The following is a 25501-nucleotide window of genomic DNA, read 5'->3' as shown; positions in this document are numbered from 1 at the left end:
ATACTATAAGATCCTTGTAAGTTTGTATCTGGACATAATCCTTTCACCTGCATAATACTATAAGATCCTTGTAAGTTTGTATCTGGACATAATCCTTTCACCTGCATAATACTATAAGATCCTTGTAAGTTTGTATCTGGACATAATCCTTTCACCTGCATAATACTATAAGATCCTTGTAAGTTTGTATCTGGACATAATCCTTTCACCTGCATAATACTATAAGATCCTTGTAAGTTTGTATCTGGACATAATCCTTTCACCTGCATAATACTATAAGATCCTTGTAAGTTTGTATCTGGACATAATCCTTTCACCTGCATAATACTATAAGATCCTTGTAAGTTTGTATCTGGACATAATCCTTTCACCTGCATAATACTATAAGATCCTTGTAAGTTTGTATCTGGACATAATCCTTTCACCTGCATAATACTATAAGATCCTTGTAAGTTTGTATCTGGACATAATCCTTTCACCTGCATAATACTATAAGATCCTTGTAAGTTTGTATCTGGACATAATCCTTTCACCTGCATAATACTATAAAATCCTTATAAGTTTGTATCTGGACATGAGAAAAACAGGAGGAATAAAAGAGAAAGTTTCTCATTATCTCATAACCTAGAAATAATAACTGCTAATGTCTTAGCTGATTCCTTTTAAATTATTTCCTTCCATACTAAACTGAGTCACACCGAGTAGCTGATTTATTTATCCCAATCTAGGCATTCACATCAGTTGTATCACTCCCACGGGAGAAAAACTTGGCTCCTGGAGGAGTGGTAATATTCTCAGCTCATACAGTGATTGGTGACCTTCCTAAGAGCCACTGTACTTGAACAGACACAGAGTGTAACTGTGATGTGAAAATGTCATCAGTAGGGAAAGGCTGCTAATGACAAGATTAGAAAACAGTATCTCAGTGTTTTATTACATGTTTGTCCCTGTTGGAATGATGACTGTGAACTCCGCCCCACCAAGGGCCAAACCGATTCATGGGGTGCACATACTTGGGCTCTAGCACGTGAGGAAGGCATGAAGGTTTTCTAGGTTGGTGACTGACACGTTGGACCCAATGATCGCCTCAGCTAGTCAGCTTAAAATAATGGTGACTCCCTGGAATACTATAAAAAAGAAGGTTGATAACACAATATACTATCAAGAATTGGAGAAAATAGACACGTTGGGCATTCCTGGCTGTGTTATCTGCTGCAATGTAAACATTTTTTAAAGATACAAGCAGGAATGCTACAAATAACAGGCAGGGTTTGAAAATCCCTTCTCCACAACGCCGAATCTAAACAGGGTGGAAAACTGAAAATGTTCATAACTCCGTTGGCGGTAAGCCTGTCCTAAACAGATGGAAGGGTATCTCTGCTGCTTGCTTTCAGTTCTGTTTAAGAGAGGCAGCTAAGTGTTGAAAGAAAACAATTCCTTTCTGGGAGGATAATATTAGCTGTCATTTGTCAGAACAGCAGATACTTCCTAAGGAGGACACTCACTACTATCACTGCTTTAGAGAACCATATATGTTCACTGGAGTTCAGGACAAAGAGAAATTAGACTCTGCTTTAGGATGCAGTGATGGCATAAAAGGAAATACTGACAAAAAATAATCTGCACTGATTTTTTTAAGATTCTATTTACTTATCTGACAGAGAGAGAGAGATCACAAGTACGCAGAGAAGCAGGCAGAAAGAGAGGGAAGCAGGCTTCCCGCTGAGCAGAGAGCCCGATGCAGGATTCAATCCCAGGACCCTGAGATCATGACCTGAGCCAAAGGCAGCAGCTTAACCCACTGAGCCCAGGCGCCCTGATTTTTAATCTGAGATCTTATTTTACTTTTTTTAATCTACAATTTTAAGTACACATTTATAGTAGCCATGGGAAAACATGGATCATGTTTTATGTTCTTCTTAGCCAATGAAAATATTTTAAAAATGTTTCTGTCCTTTGTATCATTGTATCTTGCTGGTAGGAAATGTTCCATGTAGAACAAATAATCCTAAAATTTATATGGAACCAGAAAAGACCTCAAAGAGCCAGAGGGAGGAGAACATACAGAATGTTCTTTTCTTGAAAAAGAATGCCAAAGTTGGTGGCATCACAATTCCAGACTTCAAGCTCTATTACAAAGCTGTCATCATCAAGACAGTATGGTACTGACACAAAAACAGACACATAGATCAATGGAACAGAATAGAGAGCCCAGAAATAGACCCTCAACTCTATGGTCAACTAATCTTTGACAAAGCAGGAAAGAATGTCCAATGGAAAAAAGATCTCTTCAACAAGTGGTACTGGGAAAATTGGACAGCCATGTGCAGAAGAATGAAACTAGGCCATTTCCTATACCATACACAAAATGGATGAAAGACCTCAATGTGAGAAAGGAATCCATCAAAATCCTTGAGGACCTTGACCTCAACCACAGGAACTTCTTCCTAGAAACATTGCCAAAGGCAAGGGAAGCAAGGGCAAAAATGAACTACTGGGACTTCATCAAGATCAAAAGCTTTTGCACAGCAAAGGAAACAGTCAACAAAACCAAAGACAACCAACAGAATGGGAGAAGATATTTGCAAATAACATATCAGATAAAAGGCTAGTATCCAAAATCTATAAAGAACTTACCAAATTTAACACCCAAAAAACAAATAATCCAATCAAGAAATAGGCAGAAGGCATGAACAGATATTTTGGTAAAGAAGACAATCAAATGGCCAATAGACACATGAAAAAGTGCTCCACATCACTCAGCATCAGGGAAATACAAATCAAACCATAGTGGGATACCAGCTCACACCAGTCAGAATGGCTAAAATAAGCAAGTCAGGAAATCATAGACATTGGCAAAGATGCAGAGAAAGGGAAACCCCCCTACACTGTTGGTGGGGATGCAAGCTGGTGCAACCACTCTGGAAAACAGCCTGGAGGTTCCTCAAAAAGTTGAAAATAGAGCTACCCTATAACCCATCAATCGCACTACTGGGTATTTACCCTAAAGATAAAAATGCAATGATCCAAAGGGGCACATGCACCCGAATGTTTATAGCAGCAATGTCCACGATAGCCAAACTATGGAAAGAACCTAGATCTCCATTAACAGATGAATGGATAGGAAGATGTGGTATATAGATACAATGGAATACTATGCAGTCATCAAAACAAATGAAATCTTGCCATTTGCAACAACGTGGATGGAACTAGAGGGTATGATGCTAAACAAAACAAGTCAATCAGAAAAGACAATTATCATATGATCTCTCTGATATAAGGAATTTGAAATGCAGGTCAGAGGTGAGGGGGTAGCGATGGGAAAAAATGACACAAGGTGGTACCAGGGAGGGAGACAAACCTTAAGAGACTCTTAATCTCAGGAAACAAACTGAGGGTTGCTGCGGGTTAGGGGAGGAGGGGTAGGGTGGCTGAGTTATGGACACTGGGGAGGGTATATGCTTTGGTGAGTTTGGTGAATTGTGTAAGACTGATGATTCACAGGCCTGTACCCCTGAAGAAAATAATACATTATATGTTAATTTAAATAATAATAATAATAAACTAATGATGTATTATATGGTAACTAACATAACACAATAAAAATGTAAAAAAATTGGGGCACCTGGGTGGCTCAGTGGGTTAAGCCGCTGCCTTCGGCTCAGGTCAAGATCTCAGGGTCCTGGGATTGAGTCCCGCGTCGGGCTCTCTGCTTGGCGGGGAGAATGCTTCCTCCTCTCTCTCTGCCTGCCTCTATGCCTCTATGCCTCTATGCCTACTTGTGATCTCTGTCAAATAAATAAATTTAAAAAAATGTAAAAAAATTTTAAATGACTCCCCATGCCAAAAAAAAAATTAATTAGAAAAAAAGAAGCAATGCCAAAGGATAATTATCAGAATGAACAAATGGGTTTTTCATAGACAATTATATATAGCAATAAGTGTATGAAGATGTACTAAACCTTGTTCGTTATTAGGGAACTGACAGTTGAGGCCACAGCTTGATAACTTTTATGATCTCTCAGTGGGCATGATTCAAAAGTCCACAAGACTAGACACTGGAGAAAATATAGATCAATGGAATAATTTATACAAAACTAGGGTAGGATAAACTGATAGAACCACTTTGGGAGATAATTCCTTATAAAATTTGCTTATTCCATAAACAGCAATTCCTGTCCTAGGCATACACCCAAAAGACCTTCCTGTATGCACGCCTCAAGAGACATAAAAAAATTGTTCATCCTAATGCTAGGAGCCAAGAATATGAGCCAAGAATTATAATCAGCAAAAATAGCCATCAGGGAGTGAACAGACAAAATGATTCTTTTTTTTTTCCATGACTCTAAGATAGCCACACAATGGAATATTATACAGTAGTGGAACTAAATGAACCACAGTGACACAAAAAATACTGGATAATCTCAGTGACAAAATGTTATCTGAAAAGGGAAAGTCCCCACAGTACATATAAGATAATGATACCTTTTGTATTTACTTCATCAAAAGTGGAACAATGATGATATGGCTCATAAACCACAGAATTATGATTATTCCATAATTTTTTTAAAAGCAAGTATTTTCTTTCCTGCAAACACACACCTCGTTAATATTCTCTTGTAATATAATATTCTCCTATTCTGCCTATATTTCTCCAACGTGACTGATGTCTTACCCAAAGAAAAAGTTCAATTAAATGTGTTAATTTTTATAGATATGGTTTACATATTTAAAATCTTTAACAATAAATTTCACACCTAAATAAATTCATCTCTGGAATTAATTTTCATGGAGGATAGCTAATAAGAAAAAGAAAGATGAAATCAATGTCTTTTTTTTATTTATTGTGTTATGTTAGTCGCCATACAGAAACCAACGTCTTAAGGGAGTCTTTCCTGTAATACTTCTTTGGATAAGCCTCTGACCATAGTGTAAGATCTGTTAATCACCTCTGTGGGGCACCAGTCCCCATGGCCTACATCACATTAACATACTAGCCTTTAGTCCTACATAAACACTTCTTGCAGCACGCATAGATCAGTAGAAGGCTCTCCTGGTTTAACTGGACAAAGAACCACCCACAAATGTGTCCAACAGGAGCACACATGAAAAGACTACATATATCCCACCAAAAATACATTTAACAAACCAAATTCATCAACTTTTCCACCAAACCCACAAATAGTTTTTCTCCTCCATTCACATTAAATAGAGACCTACTGAATCTTAGTTCAGCTACTGCATTTCAATGCAAATGTGATTGTCGTGCCGGTACAAGAAGTGGGAGCTAATCAGTATTTCATGGACTCAGTAACTTGCCAAACAAGAATCCTCTGAGTACCCATGAAATGAAGGTCCATCATCATGGGAACACGGGTGTCAGTGGACTACGTGAGAAACCAAGAGCTGTGAATTCTTCCCTCCCAAAACGTAAATATGTTCTGGTTTTGTTTCTAGTTTTCTCTCCACATCATTGTGTACATTGAAATTATGTTTAAATGTGTTTGCTTCATTTGTCTTACATTTCAGTGAACAAAGTCAAATGTATAATCTGTGCTATGCTATTAGAAACTGAAGTCCACACCATGAAAAATGAAAACATTTTCAGTAAACATCACATGCCTCTTTTTTAACATTTCTTTGTTCTGCTTGTGCTCTCTTGTTTTTAATATCCCATTCACTTATAAATTTAAATTACAATAATATAGTTAAAAATTAAGACCCAAGGCTTAAATCCATATGAAAAATGACTATAAGCATCAAATTTCTATACTTGGATTCACAACATAAAATTACATAAAGTGTAATTTCAGGTTTGACACTTTCAATATGGATATGTGGGTTCTTATGCGATCCAAAGCTTAAACTGAACAGTACTATATTTCACCTGCTAACACTAACATATATTTCAAAAAGTGTACATGCATTATGGATGCCACAGCCTTCTTCAGTGGCATACCACACCTGCAGTACACGGTCACTTCTCAACTCACTAATCAAAGGCATTCAATATGCCATGGGGAGTCCAAGGATAGCGACCAGAAAAGCATGGTAGTTAAACTTCATACAGCGTTAGGAAGTGCTGATAACTCTATGCATGTAGTCTAAGACTGTATTTGATAATAGGTCCTAATATGAAAGGAAACTCAAAAGACTATAAACAATTTTTAATGAGCTGAACTAAACAATATTGTCTAGAGAAGCACATTTGGGTAATCAAGCAGTTAAAATACAAGGAAGTGATTACTATAAACATCAGGATAGTGGATACTTGGGTGACAGGGAAAGGTAATAATTGGTTGAGACATAAAGAGAAGCTCCTGGCGTGCTTGTCAAGGTTCTATTTCTTGACCTATTAGTTAAATAATATTCACCTGAACTCATTGAGCTTTTGCTTTTTTCTGTATCTCTGTTTCATTATATAATAAAACTGCTGGAGCCCTGTTGAATTGACATATTCTCTGTTATTTCCAGAATAAAGAAAAAGCATCAGTGCTTGGATGTTAAGGAGGCATCTCTGGGCTCAACACAAGGAGCAGGGATGAGGCACGGGTTAATGGCATAGAGCTACGAAGCTCTGAAAACAGGAGTTGTGTGAACGTCCTGTGGAAGACCTCCTTCGGGGGCAGAAGGCTGGATCTTGGTTTTTGAGTCTATCTCAACTCTAAAATTCTATGGCCTTTTAATTCTCGGTGCTATCCCAATGTCATGTGGTCAAAGAATACTGAGGGTATTTTGTAATCAAGGCATGTTGGGAGCGAAGTCCTCTGTCTTCCTCTCCTCTGGGTTTATCAGTTCAGTATATATGTCATGCTGTGGGCACTTTTGTGTATGTACATGAGTGTGTGTGCATTTAAAAAGTTACGTAAACATGAAGTTTCAAGCATTCCCATTTAGTTCTAGACCACCATGATAAAATCACCAGTGTGAAAAATAAAGACAGAAAGGGTGAATAGAATAATAGTTTGTGGGCGGATGAATACAATTTTAATTTTAAGAATTAAATGTGATGAATAAAAGCACAGTTCCTAGTATTTTCACAAACACTAACACCCACCACCTACTTTTCAGGAAATTAGTATTATCACTGAACATATAGAGAACCTGGTGTACAAACAGTTTACGTTAACTACTCAAGGACACACTACCTCCGAGCCATGAAGCTGGGATTTGATAACAAGCTCTGAGAATCTGTGTGCTTAGGCACTATGTTCAACTTAGCTGATATCCAACCACATAAAAATGTCATACTCATTATTAAATTAAATTTCCATGTTGTAATGAGGAAAAACTATATCCCAATCTCATACAACTTGATAATTACAGTTTCTTCTTCATGATTGTAAGATTTTCACGCTCTAACTAAACTGCTTATAGCAATGATAGACTACAAGTAAGCTAACCATATTTGATTGAAACTGCAACAAAGTTTTTATTTCTTGGCCCCAGACAAACTGTGAATATAAAATACCTTAGGTCTGAATTTCATGGCCAGATTATACGCATAAAACATTTAAACTAAAAAAATTAAAACTAAAAAATATTGTAAATTAATTCAACCATTAACCATTCCATCTACTTTAATGATATGATAAGTAATCAGAAATAAGTCAAGCAGAAAGAGTCAGTTATCATATGGTTTTACTTACTGGTGGAGCATAACAAATAACACGGAGGACATGGGGAGATGGAGAGGAGAAGGGAGTTGGGGGAAATCAGAGTGGGAGATGAACCATGAGAAACTGTGGACTCTGAGAAACAAACTGAGGGTTTTGGAGGGGGGTGACGGGTTCAGGGAGCCTGGTGGTGGGTATTAAGGAGGGCACGGATTGCATGGAGCACTGGGTGTGGTACAAAAAAACAAAGAATCCTGGAACACTGAAAAAATAAAATTTAAAAAAAGAAATAGTGAAATTTATGTGTTCTTAATCTCTTTTCTGTAATCTTTCAGAATTGAAATGAGCCTTGCATACAGAGCTCTGAAGCAAGCAGAGGATTGACTCATATAACTGGCAAATTCCAGGGGAAGAAACATCTCATTGACACTTTACTGAGCTGCTTCTTGTTCGTTACCTACCTTGCTACTTATGCTGAATGGCCAGGTGAGTAAGAACTAAGAGAGGTGTTTGCTATATGTACGTTTATGTATATGTATCTGGTAACCACATGTTTCTGGAATTAGTTCAGTTTTTAACTCAGCAACAAGTCAGTAGTCTATTTAAATGGTGTAATTCCAGGGGCACCTGGGTGGCTCAGTGGATTAAAGCCTCTGCCTTTGCCTCAGGTCATGATCCCAGGGTCCTGGGATGGAGCCCTGCATCGGGGCTCTCTGCTTAGCAGGGAGTCTGCTTCCCCCTCTCTCTCTCTCTGCCAGCCTCTCCGCCTACTCATAATCTCTGTCTGTCAAATAAATAAAATCTTTAAAAAAAATAAATGGTGTAATTTCAGTCATGAAAGGTATTCCAGGAAACTCATGACATTCATACATGGAAATGAAGGTTAATAAGAAAGATAATTTTTCCTGGCACCAAAAACACATGCACAAAAAAAGATGAGTAGAGTGGGGAGCACCAGAATTGATACAGGAACAGAGGTGTCTGCAATGCTGAATAGGAGGGGAAACGAGGAGGAGGAAGGTGATGATGGAAATTACAATGGCGGAACGCACACACTTTGAAATAAATATGGCAAGTGATCCTGCTACCAAATGAGGGAACTCATCCCATTTAAATGGGTCATTTAACCTTTTATCTCAAACTCCACTGCTTTGATAAGGGAAAATCTGTCATGATCAAGTATGCTTACATTATAATTTCAACAAGGAAAAAATCAAAATATCCCACTCTTCAATTACATCATCAACTTCATGATTTATTACTTGATCAAAATACACAGAACCATAGGGGTCATGACAAGTTAATCCCTTTCAATACAATTCAGTGTGACTGGATTTGCCATATTATTTTTCGAACCACTCTGGTTATGAGTAAACACAGAGAGGCTTTGGGCAAGGAACACAAGGAGAGTGTTAACAGAGGTGGTCCAAATGGGAGAGAGCACACAAACAACTGAACTGGGGATACTCATGGTAAGCTACATGGCAAGCTATTTCTGCCTAGGGCTGATGCTAGTTTGATTACCACGATCTTGTCTCCTAGACTTTCCTAAGGAGCCATGGACACAAACAATGGAAGTTCCACCACAGATTTCATCCTGCTGGGCTTTTCTGATCGGCCCCAATTAGAACCCATTATCTCTGGGGTGGTCTTCATCTTCTATATTGTGACTCTGGTAGGAAACACAACCATCATTCTGGTATCTTACCTAGACACCCAGCTCCATACGCCCATGTATTTCTTCTTAACCAATTTGTCTTTTTTGGATCTCTGTTATACATCTAGCATTATCCCCCAGATGCTGGTAAATCTATGGGGTCCAACAAAGTCTATCACGTATGGAGGGTGTGTGCTCCAATTCTTCTTTGCCCTTGACCTGGGATCCACTGAATGTCTTCTCTTGGCTGTGATGGCCTATGACCGCTATGCTGCTGTCTGTCAACCTCTTCACTACACGGTCATAATGAACCCTCAGCTTTGCCAGAAGATGGTACTCACCGCCTGGTTAGGCGGTTTTGGCAGTGCCTTAATTCTTTGCTCCTTGACTTTGAATTTGCCAAGATGTGGTCACCGGAAGGTAGATAATTTTTTCTGTGAGATGCCAGCATTGCTCAAGATGGTTTGTGTCTATTCAAAAATAATGGAGATCACTGTCTTTGCTCTTGGAGTAATATTACTTCTAGTACCTCTATCACTAATTCTCATCTCATATGGAGTTATCACTCAAGCTGTCATGAGGGTCAAGTCAGAGGCAAGATGGCGTAAGGTCCTTAACACATGTGGTTCCCACCTCACAGTAGTAACTCTGTTTTATGGAACAATCATTTACATGTACATGAAGCCACAGAATAGCACATTCCAAGATGAGGGGAAGTTCTTTACTTTCTTTTACACGATCATCACACCCACCCTTAACCCTCTGATCTACACTTTAAGAAACAAAGATGTAAAGAGCGCAGTAAAGAGAATCCTACATGTAGAAAAATGGTCAGCCAAGTCGTGAGTTGGATGGAAGAGAGCTAGGAAATAATACAGACCTTTACCAACAGAAGATGAACTGATCCATTTATGCAAAGAGTATTTAATTGGTGTTTACCATGTACCAAAAATTGTACTTGGCACTGACTTTGTAAATAAGTAGGAAGTAGAAATTACAAGGAGGGCACATATTGCATGGAGCACTGGGGGTTATATGCAAAGAATGAATCATGGAACACTACATCAAAAACTAATGATGTACTGTATGGTGACTAACATAAATTTTTTTAAATTATAAGGAGAAAGAGATACAGACACATAAAAAACTTCAATTCATAGCCTTAAAAAGCTTCAAGACAGTGGACTCTTAGAAACAAACTGAAGGGGGCGCCTTGGTGGCTCAGCCGTTAACGGTCTGCCTTTGGCTCAGGTCATCCTGGGATCAAGCCCTGCATCAGGCTCCCTGCTCAGCAGGAAGTCTGCTTCTCTCTCCCCAACTCTCCCTGCTTGTGTTCCCTCTCTTGCTGTGTCTCTCTCTGTCAAATAAATAAATAAAATCTTAAAAAAAAAAAAAAGAAACAAACAAACTGAGGATTTTGGAGGGTAGGGGGATGGGAGGTTGGGTGAGCCTAGTGGTGGGTATTAAGGAGGGCACGGATTGCATGGAGCACTGGGTGTGGTGCATAAACAATGAATCCTGGAACACTGAAAATACAAAATAAAAAATAAATAAAAAGCTTCAAGACCAATCAGGGGCTATACTCAAGTAAACATATAATTATGAAATGTGATTAAGTACACTAATGGAGATATGTACAAATCATTAAGATATTTCATAAGGAATGGGGTGCCTGGGTGGCTCAGTGGGTTAAGCCTCTGCCTTCAGCTCAGGTCATGATCTCAGGGTCCTGGGATGAAGCCCCGCATCGGGCTCCTGCTCACTGGGGAGCCTGCTTCCCTTCCTCTCTCTCTGCCTCTCTGCTTGCCTCTCTGCCTACTTGTGGTCTCTGTCAAATAAATAAATAAAATCTTTTTTTAAAAAAAAAGATATTTCACAGGAAAATTTAGTTTATGTAGGATTACACTAGACTCTGATTTCTTTCTTCCCAGATTACCATTTTCATGAGAAATAACACTCCCTTTCAGGCAAATGATACCTGCTAGCAGGGTCTTTGTGGGGGAGAACAACTGCCCACCGATACCAGTTCCACATTCTACCTCAAGTTTTAACTGGGCACCAGGCCACCATGCTGCATATCATAATTCTGAACCTGGCCTCCACCAACACACTGCCAGGGAAGCAATGTGTGCAACTCCTGAGTTATCTTCTCAAATATGAAGACTTTGCTCTCACACTTCACCCTCCCCTTCCTCTTGGCTAGAATGTGAATATGGAGAGTACCTAGATCCGCAAAAAAAATAAATAAATAAATAACCCTAAGCGGGAACGCAACACTAAGACGGTAACAGATTCACCCCTGCAGCAGAGTAACGCCTCCACACTATTACAGGAGAAAAAATTTCTACATCATTTAAAATTAAACCACTCTATTTTGGGGTCTCTCTGTTAGAGTAGCTTCACTTTAACCCTCCATGGCCTGATAAGGAGTTTGGGCTTTTTTGCTGAAGGTAGTGTGGTCCTTCAACAAGCAGCAACAGCATCACCTGGCCCCTTATCAGAAATGGACACCGTTGGGCCCATCTCAGACCTACTGAGCCAACCATGTGAGCATGGACCTAGCACCTGACGTTTTTTAACAAACACTACAGGTGATCAGACAACAGTTTGAGAACCACTGTTAGAGAGAATAGGAAGATTTTTTTTTTAAGATTTTTTATTTATTTATTTGTCAGAGAGAGAGCGAGCACAGGCAGAGTGGCAGGCAGAGTCAGAGGGAGAGGTAGGCTCCCTGTGGGGCAAGGAGCCCGATGTGGGACTCGATCCCAGGACGCCGAGATCATGACCCGAGCCGAAGGCAGCTGCTCAACCAACTGAGCCACCCATGTGTCCCGAGAATAGGAAGATTTTAAGTCTCCAAACAGAATAACATGGTTTTAGGAATCTTAGTTAATTTCCTTTCTATACACCTGTGAAAGGAGGTGGGTAAGTTTCTCAAGTCTCTTAAATAAGAGAAATGAAGGAAATGAAGAGCTTTGCCCAAAAGAATTCAATATAAAATAGGTTATTTGTTATTTAATACTACCTTTTGGCTTGCTGAGTTTCTAATTCTTTATTTAAATTCAATGTAGTGAATCTTGGAATGCTGAAAAAATGAAATTAAATTAAAAAATAAATTCAAGGGGCGCCTGGGTGGCTCAGTGGGTTAAGCCTCTGCCTTCGGCTCGGGTCATGATCTCAGGGTTCTGGGATCGAGACCCGCATCGGGCTCTCTGCTCAGCAGGGAGCCTGCTTCCTCCTCTCTCTCTGCCTGCCTCTCTGCCTACTTGTGATCTGTCTGTCAAATAAATAAATAAATAAATCTTTATAAATAAATAAATAAATTCAATTGAGTTAATATATATTGTATGATTAGCTTCAGAGGTAGAATTCAGTGATTCAACAGTTGCATTTAACACCCAGGGCTCATTACATCAAGTGCCCTCCTCTTAGTTCTTCAGTTTTATAATGTTCATTCTCTTATGAATTATGGTGGTAGTAATGGTAATATCTGAAAGGGGCTTGATGCTCTTGTTTGACAAAACAAAAATCTGGCAATCTCGTGTGTGTTTCCCCCAATTTTTTTTCTTTGTTTTACTGGTAAATACATTCCAACTCTGAGAATCTCTGTGCTGGAGAAAAAACTACTCCCTTTTTCTATAAGATGACCATTTCAAAATGGCTATCAGACACGTGAAAAATGTTCATCATCACTAGCCATCAGGGAGATTCAAATCAGAACCACAGTGAGATACCACCTTACATAAAGCACTGCGTGTGGTGCATAAACAATGAATTCAAGTACACTGAAAAGTAGTAAAAAATAAAAATTAAAAATTTAGTTAAAATTAAAAGATGACCGTTTCAGAGACTGGGATCCCTCTCCGCATGTGAGAGTCCTCACAGCAACGGTGCCCCTGCTCTGTGATCTCAATTCCAAACAAGCCACCAACCACCTGGAGTATTTGGGTGGGGTTCTGGGGGATGTCGGGGTTGATGGTCTTTTCTCTCCCATCCTCAGACCCTGTGGCTCCTGGCATTCCACAGAGAAAACACTATACATTTTTATTCCTTTCTGCAGGTAATGTTAACATTCCAGGTGTATAGGCCTTGGGAATAATAAGGAACCAGAGAGGGTGATGATGATATTCAAAGACAGGAAGGCCTAGAGACAAGGCCTAGAGACAATATAAACTTTATGGTGTTGTAAGGACTTTGGGAGGAGAACATACAGAATGATGAAAAGTGTGACCCCTGGAAATGAGTATCCACTGTTCTTTGTGAAAAAAGCTCTCCTCCAGTCTTGAAAAACTAGTGATTTATTACCTACAAAGTTTTACTTGACTCCTAAACTCAGTTGATATCTTACTCATGAGAGAGGTAAGATCATCAATAAATCCTTTGAATTCCTTCCAAATCTCATCAATATATCCTTTGAATTCCTTCCAAAACCTGTCCCTGTCACTATTTTGGCATTATCTCACTTTATATATTTGTTTGTATGTATGTTTGAGGAAAGGCATTGGGGAGCTTTTCAACATAGAAACTCTTATTCATGTGTGATTTTGCTGTGTCTATACTGGCTTCTGACATGAATCAGAGATTCAGTAAATATCTGGAGAATGATTAAGTGAATGGACAGTTTAATAAAAACATATGAAAATATTCTTATTTTACAGAATATGACAAATGCTCACTGGCAATAAATACAGGAACAATGTATTCAGGCTTTTAAAATTTAGGACATTTGCAACACCAGACACCTAGGAGAAGGGAAAGATACTACAGGGTTTCTTTCACCTGCATAATGGTATAGAATCTTTTTTTTTATTTTTTTAATTTTATTTTTCCAGTGTTCCAAGATTCATTGTTTATGCATCACACTCAGTGCCCCATGCAATACGTGCCCCCCTTAATACCCACCACCAGGCTCCCCCAACCCCTCATCCCCCTCCCCTCCAAAACCCTCAATTTGTTTCTCAGAGTCCACAGTCTCTCATGGTTCATCTCCCCCTCCGATTTCTCCCAATTCACTTCTCCTCTCCTTCTCCTAATGTCCTCTGTGTTATTCCCTATGCTCCACAAATAAGTGAAACCATATGATAACTGACTCTCTGCTTGACTTATTTCACTCAGCAGAATCTCTTCCAGTCCCATCCATGTTGCTACAAAAGTTGGGTATTCATCCTTTCTGATGGAGGCATCATACTCCATAGTGTATATGGACCACATCTTCCTTATCCATTCGTCTGCTGAAGGGCATCTTGGTTCTTTCCACAGTTTGGTGACAGTGGCCATTGCTGCTATAAACATTGGGGTACAGATGGCCCTTCTTTTCACTACATCTGTATCTTTGGGGTAAATACCCAGTAGTGCAATGGCAGGGTCATAGGGAAGTTCTTTCACTTATTTGTGGAGCATAACAAATAGCATGGAGGACAAGGGGAGATGGAGAGGAGAAGGGAGCTGGGGGAAATTGGAAGGGGAGGTGAACTATGAGAGACTATGGACTCTGAAAAACAACCTGAGGGTTTTGAAGGGGCGGGGGGTGGGAGGTCGGGGTACCAGGTGGTGGGTATTATAGAGGGCACAGATTGCATGGAGCCCTGGGTGTGGTGCAAAAATAATGAATACTGTTATGTTGAAAATAAAAAATAAATTTAAAAAAAAAAGAATTCCTCTGTAAGAGCGAATAATATTACCTATTTGTCTTTTGTCAGAAACAGTAGCTACTTTTTAGGGAGGACACTCACTATTACCATACCTACCACACATTTACTACCATAAAAACATACATTGTCTTAGGAGTTAAGGATTCAAGAAAAATTAAACTCCTTTAGGAGGCAGTGGTGGCATCAAGGGAAATATCCTAAAGAATAACTTATCTTTCACCTATTTTTATCAACAGTTATAAGTGCACATTTATAATAACCACGTGAAAATGATGGGTCACATTTCATGTTCTTGTTAGTCAATGAAAATATCAAAACAAAAGTTTCTGTTCCTCATATCATTGTATCTTTTTTTTTTAATTTTTTATTTTTTATAAAATATCATTGTATCTTGCTGACAAGAAATGTCCCATGAACAGAAACAGATGTCGTGAAAAGAAGGGCCATCTGTACATGGGCGCCTGGGTGGCTCAGTGGGTTAAGCCGCTGCCTTCGGCTCAGGTCATGATCTCAGGGTCCTGGGATCGAGTCCCACATCGGGCTCTTTGCTCAGCAGGGAGCCTGCTTCCCTCTCTCTCTCTGCCTGCCTCTCTGTCTACTTGTGATTTCTCTCTGTCAAATAAATAAATAAAATCTTTAAAAAAAAAAAAAAAAAAAAAAAAAAAAGAAGGGCCATCTGTACCTAATGTTTATAGCAGCAATGGCCACAGTCACCAAACTGTGGAAAGAACCAACGGACGAATGGATAAGGAAGATGTGGTCCATATACACTATGGAGTATTATGCCTCCATCAGAAAGGACAAATACCCAACTTTTGTAGCAACATGGATGGGACTGGAGGAGATTATGCTGAGTGAAATCAGTCAAGCAGAGAGAGTCAATTATCATATGGTTTCACTTATTTGTGGAGCATAACAAATAGCATGGAGAACATGGGGAGATGGAGAGGAGAAGGGAGTTGGGGGAAATTGGAAGGGGAGATGAACCATGAGAGACTATGGACTCTGAAAAACAATCTGAGGGTTTTGAAGGGGCGGGGGGTGGGAGGTTGGGGGAACCAGGTGGTGGGTGTTAGAGAGGGCACGGATTGCATGGAGCACTGGGTGTGGTGAATAAACAATGAATTCTGGTACACTGAAAAGAAATTTTTAAAAATTAAAAACTAAAATAAAATTTTTAATAAATAAATAAGAAATGTCTCATGAACTCTGAGTACAAATATGGCCTCTTGATTTTCTTTATTATCATTATTTCCCAATTTATGCATCAGCCCCCAACTGCAGTACTGCCATACAACCTGTGTCTGCATTTTGGGCTTCCCAACCATGAACGACCTCCAAATATCAAATTCCAAGACTAGCTGCCTATCAGGGAGCGTGCCAACCAATAAATTTACCCTGTATTACGTGCCCTACTGCCATGTCGACTCAGTGCCACAGGTGCCGTGGCTCCCATCAGGGGATGAGGCCACAGGAGCTAGAGGCACTCTGGGAGGTGATCAAGTACAGGCCCCGACCGCCCCTGTCATAAGGAGGGCTAGTATTCGAGATCCCGGCCTCGGGAGGCTCAATCCCCTCTCCACTTTCTCATGACAGATGGGCCGCTGTGAGCCCTGCGCTCAATCTCCGAGTTGGTTGATACCACAACATTTATTTTTTTTTCCAGCATAACAGTATTCATTATTTTTGCACCACACCCCGTGCTCCATGCAATCCGTGCCCTCTATAATACCCACCACCTGGTACCCCAACCTCCCACCCCCCGTCCCTTCAAAACCCTCAGATTGTTTTTCAGAGTCATAGTCTCTCATGGTTCACCTCCCCTTCCAATTTCCCCCAACTCCCTTCTCCACTCTAAGTCCCCATGTCCTCCATGCTATTTGTTATGCTCCACAAATAAGTGAAACCATATGATAATTGACTCTCTCTGCTTGACTTATTTCACTCAGCATAATCTCTTCCAGTCCCGTCCATGTTGATAGCAGCAATGTCCACAATAGCCAAACTATGGAAAGAACCTAGATGTCCATCAACAGATGAATGGATCAAGAAGATGTGGTATATATACACAATGGAATACTATGCAGCCATCAAAAGAAATGAAATCTTGCCATTTGCGACAACATGGATGGAACTAGAGCGTATCATGCTTAGCGAAATAAGTCAAGCAGAGAAAGACAACTATCATATGATCTCCCTGATATGAGGAAGTGGTGATGCAACATGGGGGCTTAAGTGAGTAGGAGAAGAATAAATGAAACAAGATGGGATTGGGAGGGAGACAAACCATAAGTGACTTTTAATCTCACAAAACAAACTGAGGGTTGCTGGGGGGAGGGGGTTTGGGAGAAGGGGGTGGGATTATGGACATTGGGGAGGGTATGTGCTTTGGTGAGTGCTGTGAAGTATGTAAACCTGGTGATTCACAGACCTGTACCCCTGGGGATAGAGTATTATGCCTCCATCAGAAAGGATGAATACCCAACTTTTGTAGCAACATGGACGGGACTGGAAGAGATTATGCTGAGTGAAATAAGTCAAGCAGAGAGAGTCAATTATCATATGGTTTCACTTATTTGTGGAGCATAACAAATAGCATGGAGGACATGGGGACTTAGAGTGGAGAAGGGAGTTGGGGGAAATTGGAAGGGGAGGTGAACCATGAGAGACTATGGACTCTGAAAAACAATCTGAGGGTTTTGAAGGGACGGGGGGGTGGAAGGTTGGGGTACCAGGTGGTGGGTATTATAGAGGGCACGGATTGCATGGAGCACGGGGTGTGGTGCAAAAATAATGAATACTGTTATGCTGGAAATAAAAAAAATAAATTAAAAAAAAAAAGAAGATGTGGTATATATACACAATGCAATACTATGCAGCCATCAAAAGAAATGAAATCTTGCCATTTGCGACAACATGGATGGAACTAGAGCGTATCATGCTTAGCGAAATAAGTCAAGCAGAGAAAGACAACTATCATATGATCTCCTTGATATGAGGAAGTGGTGATGCAACATGGGGGCTTAAGTGGGTAGGAGAAGAACAACATTTATTTTTAACATGTTAGCTAGGTAGCTAGTTAGTTAGTTAGTCAGTTGAGAGAAAAAGGGAGAGAGAGAGTCCGCATGAGTCAGAGGGAGGGTCAGAGGGAGAGAGATAAGCAGGCTCGCCACTGAGCAGGGAGCCTGACACGGGGCTTGATTCCAGGACCCTGAGATCACAACTTGAGCTGAAGTCAGACACTTAAACCAACTGAGCCACCGAGGCACCCCAACACCATAGCACTTAAAGGCCTATGTTATAAGCCCACAGCAGGCATCACCACTTCAATTCAGCACAGCACTAAAAGTCCTGGCCGGAGCAACTGGGCAAGAGAAAGAAATAAAGGCATCGAAATCAAAAAGAAGAAATAAAAAATGTCTGTATATGCAGATGTCATGATATCATATATAGAAAATCCTGAGGGAGGAGCCAAGGTGGCAGAGTACTAGGATGACCCTAGGCTTCCTTTTCCCTTGAATACAGATGGATAAATATCAAATCAATTAGAAGAACCAAGAAATCTATCTGGTGACTGACAGAACAAACTGCATAACTGGAGGGAGAAAAGAGGCCATATCTTCGGCATTGGGGGTCATGAGTACCGTGAGGGGTACTGTGAGGGGATCATGGGTACCGTGAGGTACTGCAGGTACCGTGAGGGGTACTGTGAGAGGATCGTGGGTACTGTGAGAAGAAGGAGGCCCAGTCACAGAGAGAGGTGAGAGACAGAGAGACCGCACAAGTAAAACACTTGCCCCTAAAACAAAGACTTTTGTGAGTTTTTACAAGAAGTGGGGCTGCGAGACTGGAGTTTTAGAGTCTGTGGCATGCCTGGTGTGGACCCCTGAGGGTGCTGAAGTGCTCCTGTGGAAGACAGCAGACAGCAGAGAGCCTGGGAGCAAACTATGCAACCTGAGGATCCCCTGGGACAAACTGGGAGAGACAGTCGCCCCTCTCCATCAAGTGCATCTGGAAGACTTGGCAAAGTCTCACCAAGGACAAAAGAGCTGGTGGGTGCCCTTACCTCCCCACCCCCCACGGCATAAGCATGAGGACACCTGCTGAGGGGGGCTAACCTGGACACTGACCCTTGGCTGGGCTTTACTCCATGCTCCAAACACCTGTACTCGGGTGCAAACATGGGCAGTAAGACCCACCCCTTAGAGGACCAGTATGGGTCCAGCCATGCCAGATCCCTGAAGTTTGGAGTTTTAAAACTCAGCCAGGCTGCCTGAGAGAGACAAGTGCACTGCGCTGCCAAGTAGGCAGAAGGCCGGGACACAGACAGGGTGAAGGTATGATCTGAGGGGTGCCTGGGACACAAAAGGGGAGACTGCTCACTCCTCTGGGAGGGTTTCCCGGATATCGGTGGATGTGAAATCACCTCTCCAGGACAAGGGAAGGGGCTGGCACTACTTTTCTGCCCTGCCCCGAGGATAAACTGACTTCAGTAAGCAGCAAGCAGCACAGCGCCATGAGGAGTGGCCCAAACCACTTCAATCAAACTCAGCCGCCCTGAACTCTGCAGGTGCTGCTTTTCCCAGGCAAATGTGCCTGAGAACCACAGAAGTGGGCCACCCCCACCCCCCCGATTCCAGCATAAATCCCCTGCATGCACCGCTTCTACTGACCAGGGCTCTACAAAGCTTCAGCTCTAGAGGAAATAGCACCAGATCTCTTTTAAGCAGATCAGAGCACACATACTTAAAACGTGCCACACTCTAGCCAAAGTCCAAATACTCCCCACTGCAAGCAAGGAGAAGCTCTGCAGGTGACTGACCTGAGGGAAAGAACAGCCGAAACACAGCAGCAGAGTGCGTGCGGCACATACCACACACTTCCCGAAGTGCCAGGCCCTGGACAGTACATGACCTCTTCTTACAAAGCCATTACTCTCGGGAGCAGGAAACATAACATATCTCTCTTCATAACAGAGAAGCCTCTGTTCCTTTCCACAGAGAGGAAAACCGAGACCTAGACAAAGTACGAAGACAGGAATTCTACACACACACACAACGAAAAAGAGAAGGCCACGGCCAGGGATCTCACAGGACCAGCTGTAAGCAATAAGCTGATACAGAATTTACAGCAACAATCATAAGGATACTAGCTGGGCTTGAGAAAAGTATAGAAGACATCAGGGAGTCCCTTATCACAAAGATAAAAGACATAAAAACTAGTTAGGCCAAAGAAAAAACGCCACAACTGAGACTCTGAGCTGACTGGATGTACTGACCGCAAGGCTGGAAGAAGGTCAGGAATGAGTGAGGGAATTCAGATAAAATCATGGAAAATAATGACGCTGAAAATAAACGGGAAAAAGGTATTGGATCATGAATGTAGACTTAGGAGAGTCAGTTACTCCATAGACCAAAATAACATTCTAATCACAGGAGTCCCAGAAGAAGAGAAGGAAAAGGTGATAGAAGCTTTACTCAAGGAAGTTATAGCTGAAAACTTTCCTAATCTGGGGAAAGAAAGAGACATCCATATCCAGGAGGCACAGAGATCTCCCAACAAAACAGCAAAAGCAAGCCACAGCGGAGACATATTATAAGTCAAAAGGTGAAATATAGAGATTTTAAAAACCCTAACAGCAGCAAAATATCAGCCCCAATGGAGAAAAGGTGAGAGTTTCCCTCTATGGTCAGGAACAAGACAGGGCTGTCCTCTGTCACCATTGCTACTTAAGAGTACTGAAAGTCCCAGCCTCAGCAATCAGACAACAAAGAGAAATAAAGGGCATTCCAATTGTCAAGGAAGTAGTCAAACTTTAATTATTCACAGACAACATGATACTCTATGTAGAAAATACAAGAGATGGGGCACTTGGGTGGCTGTCAATTAAGCATCTGCCTTCAGCTCAGGTCATGATCCCAGGGTCCTGGTATTGAACACCACATGGGGCTCTCTGCTGAGCAGGGAGCCTGCTTCTCCTCTCCCCCTGCCTCCAGCTCTGCCTTCTTGTGATCTATCAAATGAAAATTTTTTAAGGAACGAAGGGAGGCAGGGAGGAGGGAGAGAGAGAGAGAGAGAGAGAGAGAGAGAGAGAGAAGAAAGAAGGAAGGAAGAAAGGGAGAGGAAAAAAAAGAAGGGAAAAGAAAACACAAAAGACTCCACCAAAAACTTGGTAGAACTGATAAAATGAATAACACTACAGTTTGCAGCATCAAACTAAAGAAATCTATTGCACTGGGTGTGATGCATAAATAATCTTGAAACACTGAAAAAATAAAATAAAAGAAATCTATTGCATTTCTATGTAGCAAAATTAAGCAGCAGAAAGAAAAATCAGGGAAATTCAAATCAAAACCACATTGAAATACCACCTTACACCAGTTAGAATGGAAACAAATAATTTTGGAGAGGTTGTGGAGAAAGGGGACCCCTCTTACACTGCTGATGGGAATGCAAGTTGGTGCAGGCGCTTTGGAAAACAATGTGGAGGTTCCTCAAAACACTTTTAAAAAAGAGCTACCCTAGGACCCAGCAATTGCGCTATGGGGTATTTACCCCAAAGATACAGATATAGTGAAAAGTAGGGGCACCTGCACTCCAATGTTCATAGCAGCAATGGCCACAGTCGCCAAACTGTGGAAGAAGCCAAGGTGTCCTTCAACAGACGAATGGATAAAGAAGATGTGGTCCATGTATACAATGGAATACTACTCAGCCATCAGAAAGGATGAATACCTACCATTTACATTAGACATGGATGGAACTGGAGGGGATTATGCTGAGTGAAATAAGTCAAGCAGAGAAAGACAATTATCATCTGGTTTCACTTATATGTGGAACATTAGGAATAGCACAGAGGACATTAGGAGAAGGAAGTGAAAAATGAAGGGGGGGAGTCAGAGGGGGAGACGAACCATGAGAGACTATGAACTATGGGAAACAAGCTGAGGGTTTCAGAGGGGAGGGGGTAAGGGGATTGGTTAATCCGGTGATGGGTATTAAGGAGGACACGTATTGCATGGAGCACTGGGTGTAATATGCAAACAATGAATCATGGAACACAACATCAAAAACTAATGATGTAGGGGCACCTGGGTGGCTCAGTGGGTTAAAGCCTCTGCTTTCGGCTCAGGTCATGGTCTCAGGGTCCTAGGATCGAGCCCCGCATCAGGCTCTCTGCTCAGCGGGGAGCCTGCTTCCTCCTCTCTCTCTCTCTCTCTGCCTGCCTCTCTGCCTACTTGTGATCTGTCTGTCAAATAAATAAATAAAATCTTAAAAAAAAAAAAACTAATGATGTAAAAAAAAAAAAAAACCTAATGATGAATGATGTACTGTATGGTGACTAACATAACAATCAAATTTTAAAAATTAAAAAGAAAGAAAAATCAAGGATTTGATTCCATTTACTGTATATTAAAAAAATAAAACCATAAGACTGCTAGGAATAAGCCTAACCAAGGGGTAAATGATCTGTACTCTGAAAACTATACACTTATGAGAGAAATTGAAGATGACACAAAGAAATGGAAAAACATCCCATGCTCGTGTTCTGGAAGAACACATTTGTTAAAAGGACTATACTGCCATAAGCAATCTACACATTTAATGCAATCCTGATCAAAATACCACTAGCATTTTATAGAGCGCAAGAATGAACAATCCTAAAATTTGTATGTGATCACTAAAGATCCCAAATAACCAAAGCAAAATTTTGGAAAAGAAAATCACAATTCTGAACTTCAAGCCACATTACAGAGCTGTGGAGATCAAGATAGTAGGGTACCAGCACAAAAACAGACATATAGATCAATAGAACAGAATAGAGAACCCAGAAATGAATGCACAACTCTGTAGCTAACTACTCTTTGACAAGGCAGGAACATCCAATGAAAAAGGACACTCTTGTCGAAAAATAGTGTTGGAAGAACTGGACAGCAACAGGCAGAAACTGGATGACTTCTTATACCATATACAAAGATAAACTCAAAATAGATGAAAGACCTCAGTGTGAGACAGGAATCCATCAAAATCTTAGAGAACACAGGCAATAACCTCTTTGACCTAAGCTGCAGCAACAGCAACTTCTAGCAAGACACATCTCTAAAGGGGAGAAAAACAAAAGCAAAAACGAACTTTTGGGACTTCATCAAGATAAAAAGGCTCTGCACAGTAAAGGAAACAGTCAACAAAACTAAAAGGCAACCTTAGGAATGGGTGAAGAGTTTTGCTTATGAGATATATAAAAGGGTTAGTATCCAAAATATATAAAGAACTTGTCAAAAGAATGAATCCCCAACTTTTGTAGCAACATGGACGGGACTGAAAGAGATTATGCTGAGTGAAATAAGTCAAACAGAGAGAGTCAATTATCATATGGTTTCACTTATTTGTGGAGCATAACAAATAGCATGGAGGACATGGGGAGTTAGAGAGGAGAAGGGGAGGTGAATCATGAGAAACTATGGACTCTGAAAAACAATCTGAGGGGTTTGAAGTGGCGGGGGGGTGGGAGGTTGGGGTACCAGGTGGTGGATATTATAGAGGGCACGGATTGCATGGAGCACTGGGTGTGGTGCAAAAATAATGAATACTGTTTTTCTGAAAATAAATAAATTAATTTTTTAAAAATCAACACCCAAAAATAAATAATCTACTTAAGAAATGGGGAGAAGACATGAATGGACATTTTTCCAAAGAAGACATCCAGATGGCCAAAAGATACTTGAAAAGATGCTCCACATCACTCAGCATCAGGAAAATACAAATCAAAACCGCAATGAGATACCACCTCACACCAGTCAGAACTGCTAAAATGAAGAAGTCAGAAAACCACAGATGCTGGCGAGGATGTGGAGAAAGGGAACCCTCCTACACTCTTAGTGGGAGTGCAAGCTGGTGCAGCCGCTCTGGAAAACGGTATGGATGTTCCTCCAAAAATCAACAACAGAACACAGCAATTGTTTTACTGAGTATTTGTCCAACGGATACAAAAATACTAATTCAAAGGCGTACATGCACCTTGATGTTTACAGCAGCATTAGCTGCTATATTTAATTTAGATACAATAGCTAAATTATGGGAAGAGTCTAAACATCCATTAGCTGAATAGTAATAACCCATAAAAAAGAATCTTACCGGGGCGCCTGGGTGGCTCAGTGGGTTAAGCCGCTGCCTTCGGCTCGGGTCATGATCTCAGGGTCCTGGGATCGAGGCCCGCATCGGGCTCTCTGCTCAGCAGGGAGCCTGCTTCCCTCTCTCTCTCTCTGCCTGCCTCTCCATCTACTTGTGATTTCTCTCTGTCAAATAAATAAATAAAATCTTTAAAAAAAAAAAAAAGAATCTTACCATTTACAATGACACAAAAGGAGGTAGAGCATATTGTGATAAGCAAAATAAGGCACTCAGAGAAAGACAAACACCACATGAGTCGATTCATACGTGGAGATAGGAAGCAAACCAAATGAGCATAAGGGGGAAAGGGGAGAGAGAGGCAAACCAAGAAACAGAATCTTGACTACAGAGAACACACTGATGGCTACTATAGTAGCGGTGGTGGGAGGACAGATTAAATCAGAATATTAAGGAGGGCACTTGTGATGAAACACACTTGATGTGTGTTGTATGGAAGTGTTGAATCACTAAACTGTACACCTGAAACTTACTGCAGTCTAAGTTAATTAGATGAAATTTAAATACAAATTTTTTTGAAGAAAGAAATAAAGGGGAAGAGGCAAGATGGCAGAGGAGTAGAGGACCTCATTTCAACTGGTCCCAGAGTTTAGCTGGATATCTGCCGAACCAGTTTGAACACCAACAAAATCATCCTGAGATGCAAGAATACATATCTGGATCTCTACAAACAGAAAAGCGATTATGTTTTGCAAGGTAGGATGTGCAGAGTCGTGAATCTGCGGGGAGATATGGGAAGATAAACAGAAGAGGGAGGGAGCCTCCATAAGCCAGCTCCTGGAAAGTGACAGAACACCGGAGTGCAAAATCAGAACCCATAGACATCTGCTCTAGGAGAGACATCCCTCTCTGAAAGGGGCTCTGGAAATGAAAAAGCAGAATTCTAGGTAGGGCACTGTGGTCTCAGGATACGAGGAGCCACAAAGTGGAAGGTGGTGTCTGAACCAGAGCACTGCCCCAGCAGAGGAGCCAGGAAGCTGGTTGTGGTCAGTGAGCCCAGGAGGGGGCTGTCAGCTCAGATCGCCATAAACCTCGAGCTGCGCTGGTGGATAATCGCTCTTTTCCTGAACAGGCTGAAAAAGTCTAGGACCTGTGCCCAACCAGGCAATAGCTACCAGGTGGTAGCAGCCCAGACAGGACATTAGAGAGGCACCCAGACATGACCCAGGAGTCTAAGGTGCCCATGCGCGCAAGCCCACTGCCACTCAGGTTTCAGAGTCACAAAAGGCAATGGCACTCCCAGGACCCTGGGACTACCTCTGAGGGAGTTGCAGTGGGCACGCACCACAAGAGGCTATGGTTTGGGGCACCTACAGACGTGGAGACTGTTGGCAGACAGAATTTTCGGCTCTGGGCCAGCAGTTTGGGTGTGGCCACCCTTGCTCTGA

General features: G+C 41.3%; 1 protein-coding gene across 1 annotated transcript; it reads left to right on the top strand.

The window, feature by feature from the left end:
- Positions 1 to 9174: 9174 nt before the first annotated feature.
- On the top strand, positions 9175 to 10119 carry LOC116589464 (olfactory receptor 2W1-like). Its single transcript, XM_032341399.1, has one exon. It carries the CDS (start codon positions 9175 to 9177, stop codon positions 10117 to 10119), a length of 945 nt encoding a protein of 314 aa, XP_032197290.1.
- The last annotated feature ends 15382 nt before the right edge of the window (positions 10120 to 25501 follow it).

Source organism: Mustela erminea, chromosome 4 (assembly GCF_009829155.1).
Source record: "Mustela erminea isolate mMusErm1 chromosome 4, mMusErm1.Pri, whole genome shotgun sequence".
NCBI lineage: Eukaryota > Metazoa > Chordata > Mammalia > Carnivora > Mustelidae > Mustela > Mustela erminea.
This window is presented reverse-complemented; position numbering and strand designations above follow the sequence as displayed.

What these genes read in the sequence shown, in the direction of transcription:
- LOC116589464 (XM_032341399.1), top strand. Translation starts at nt 9,175, where the DNA reads ATGGACACAAACAATGGAAGTTCCACCACAGATTTCATCCTGCTGGGC.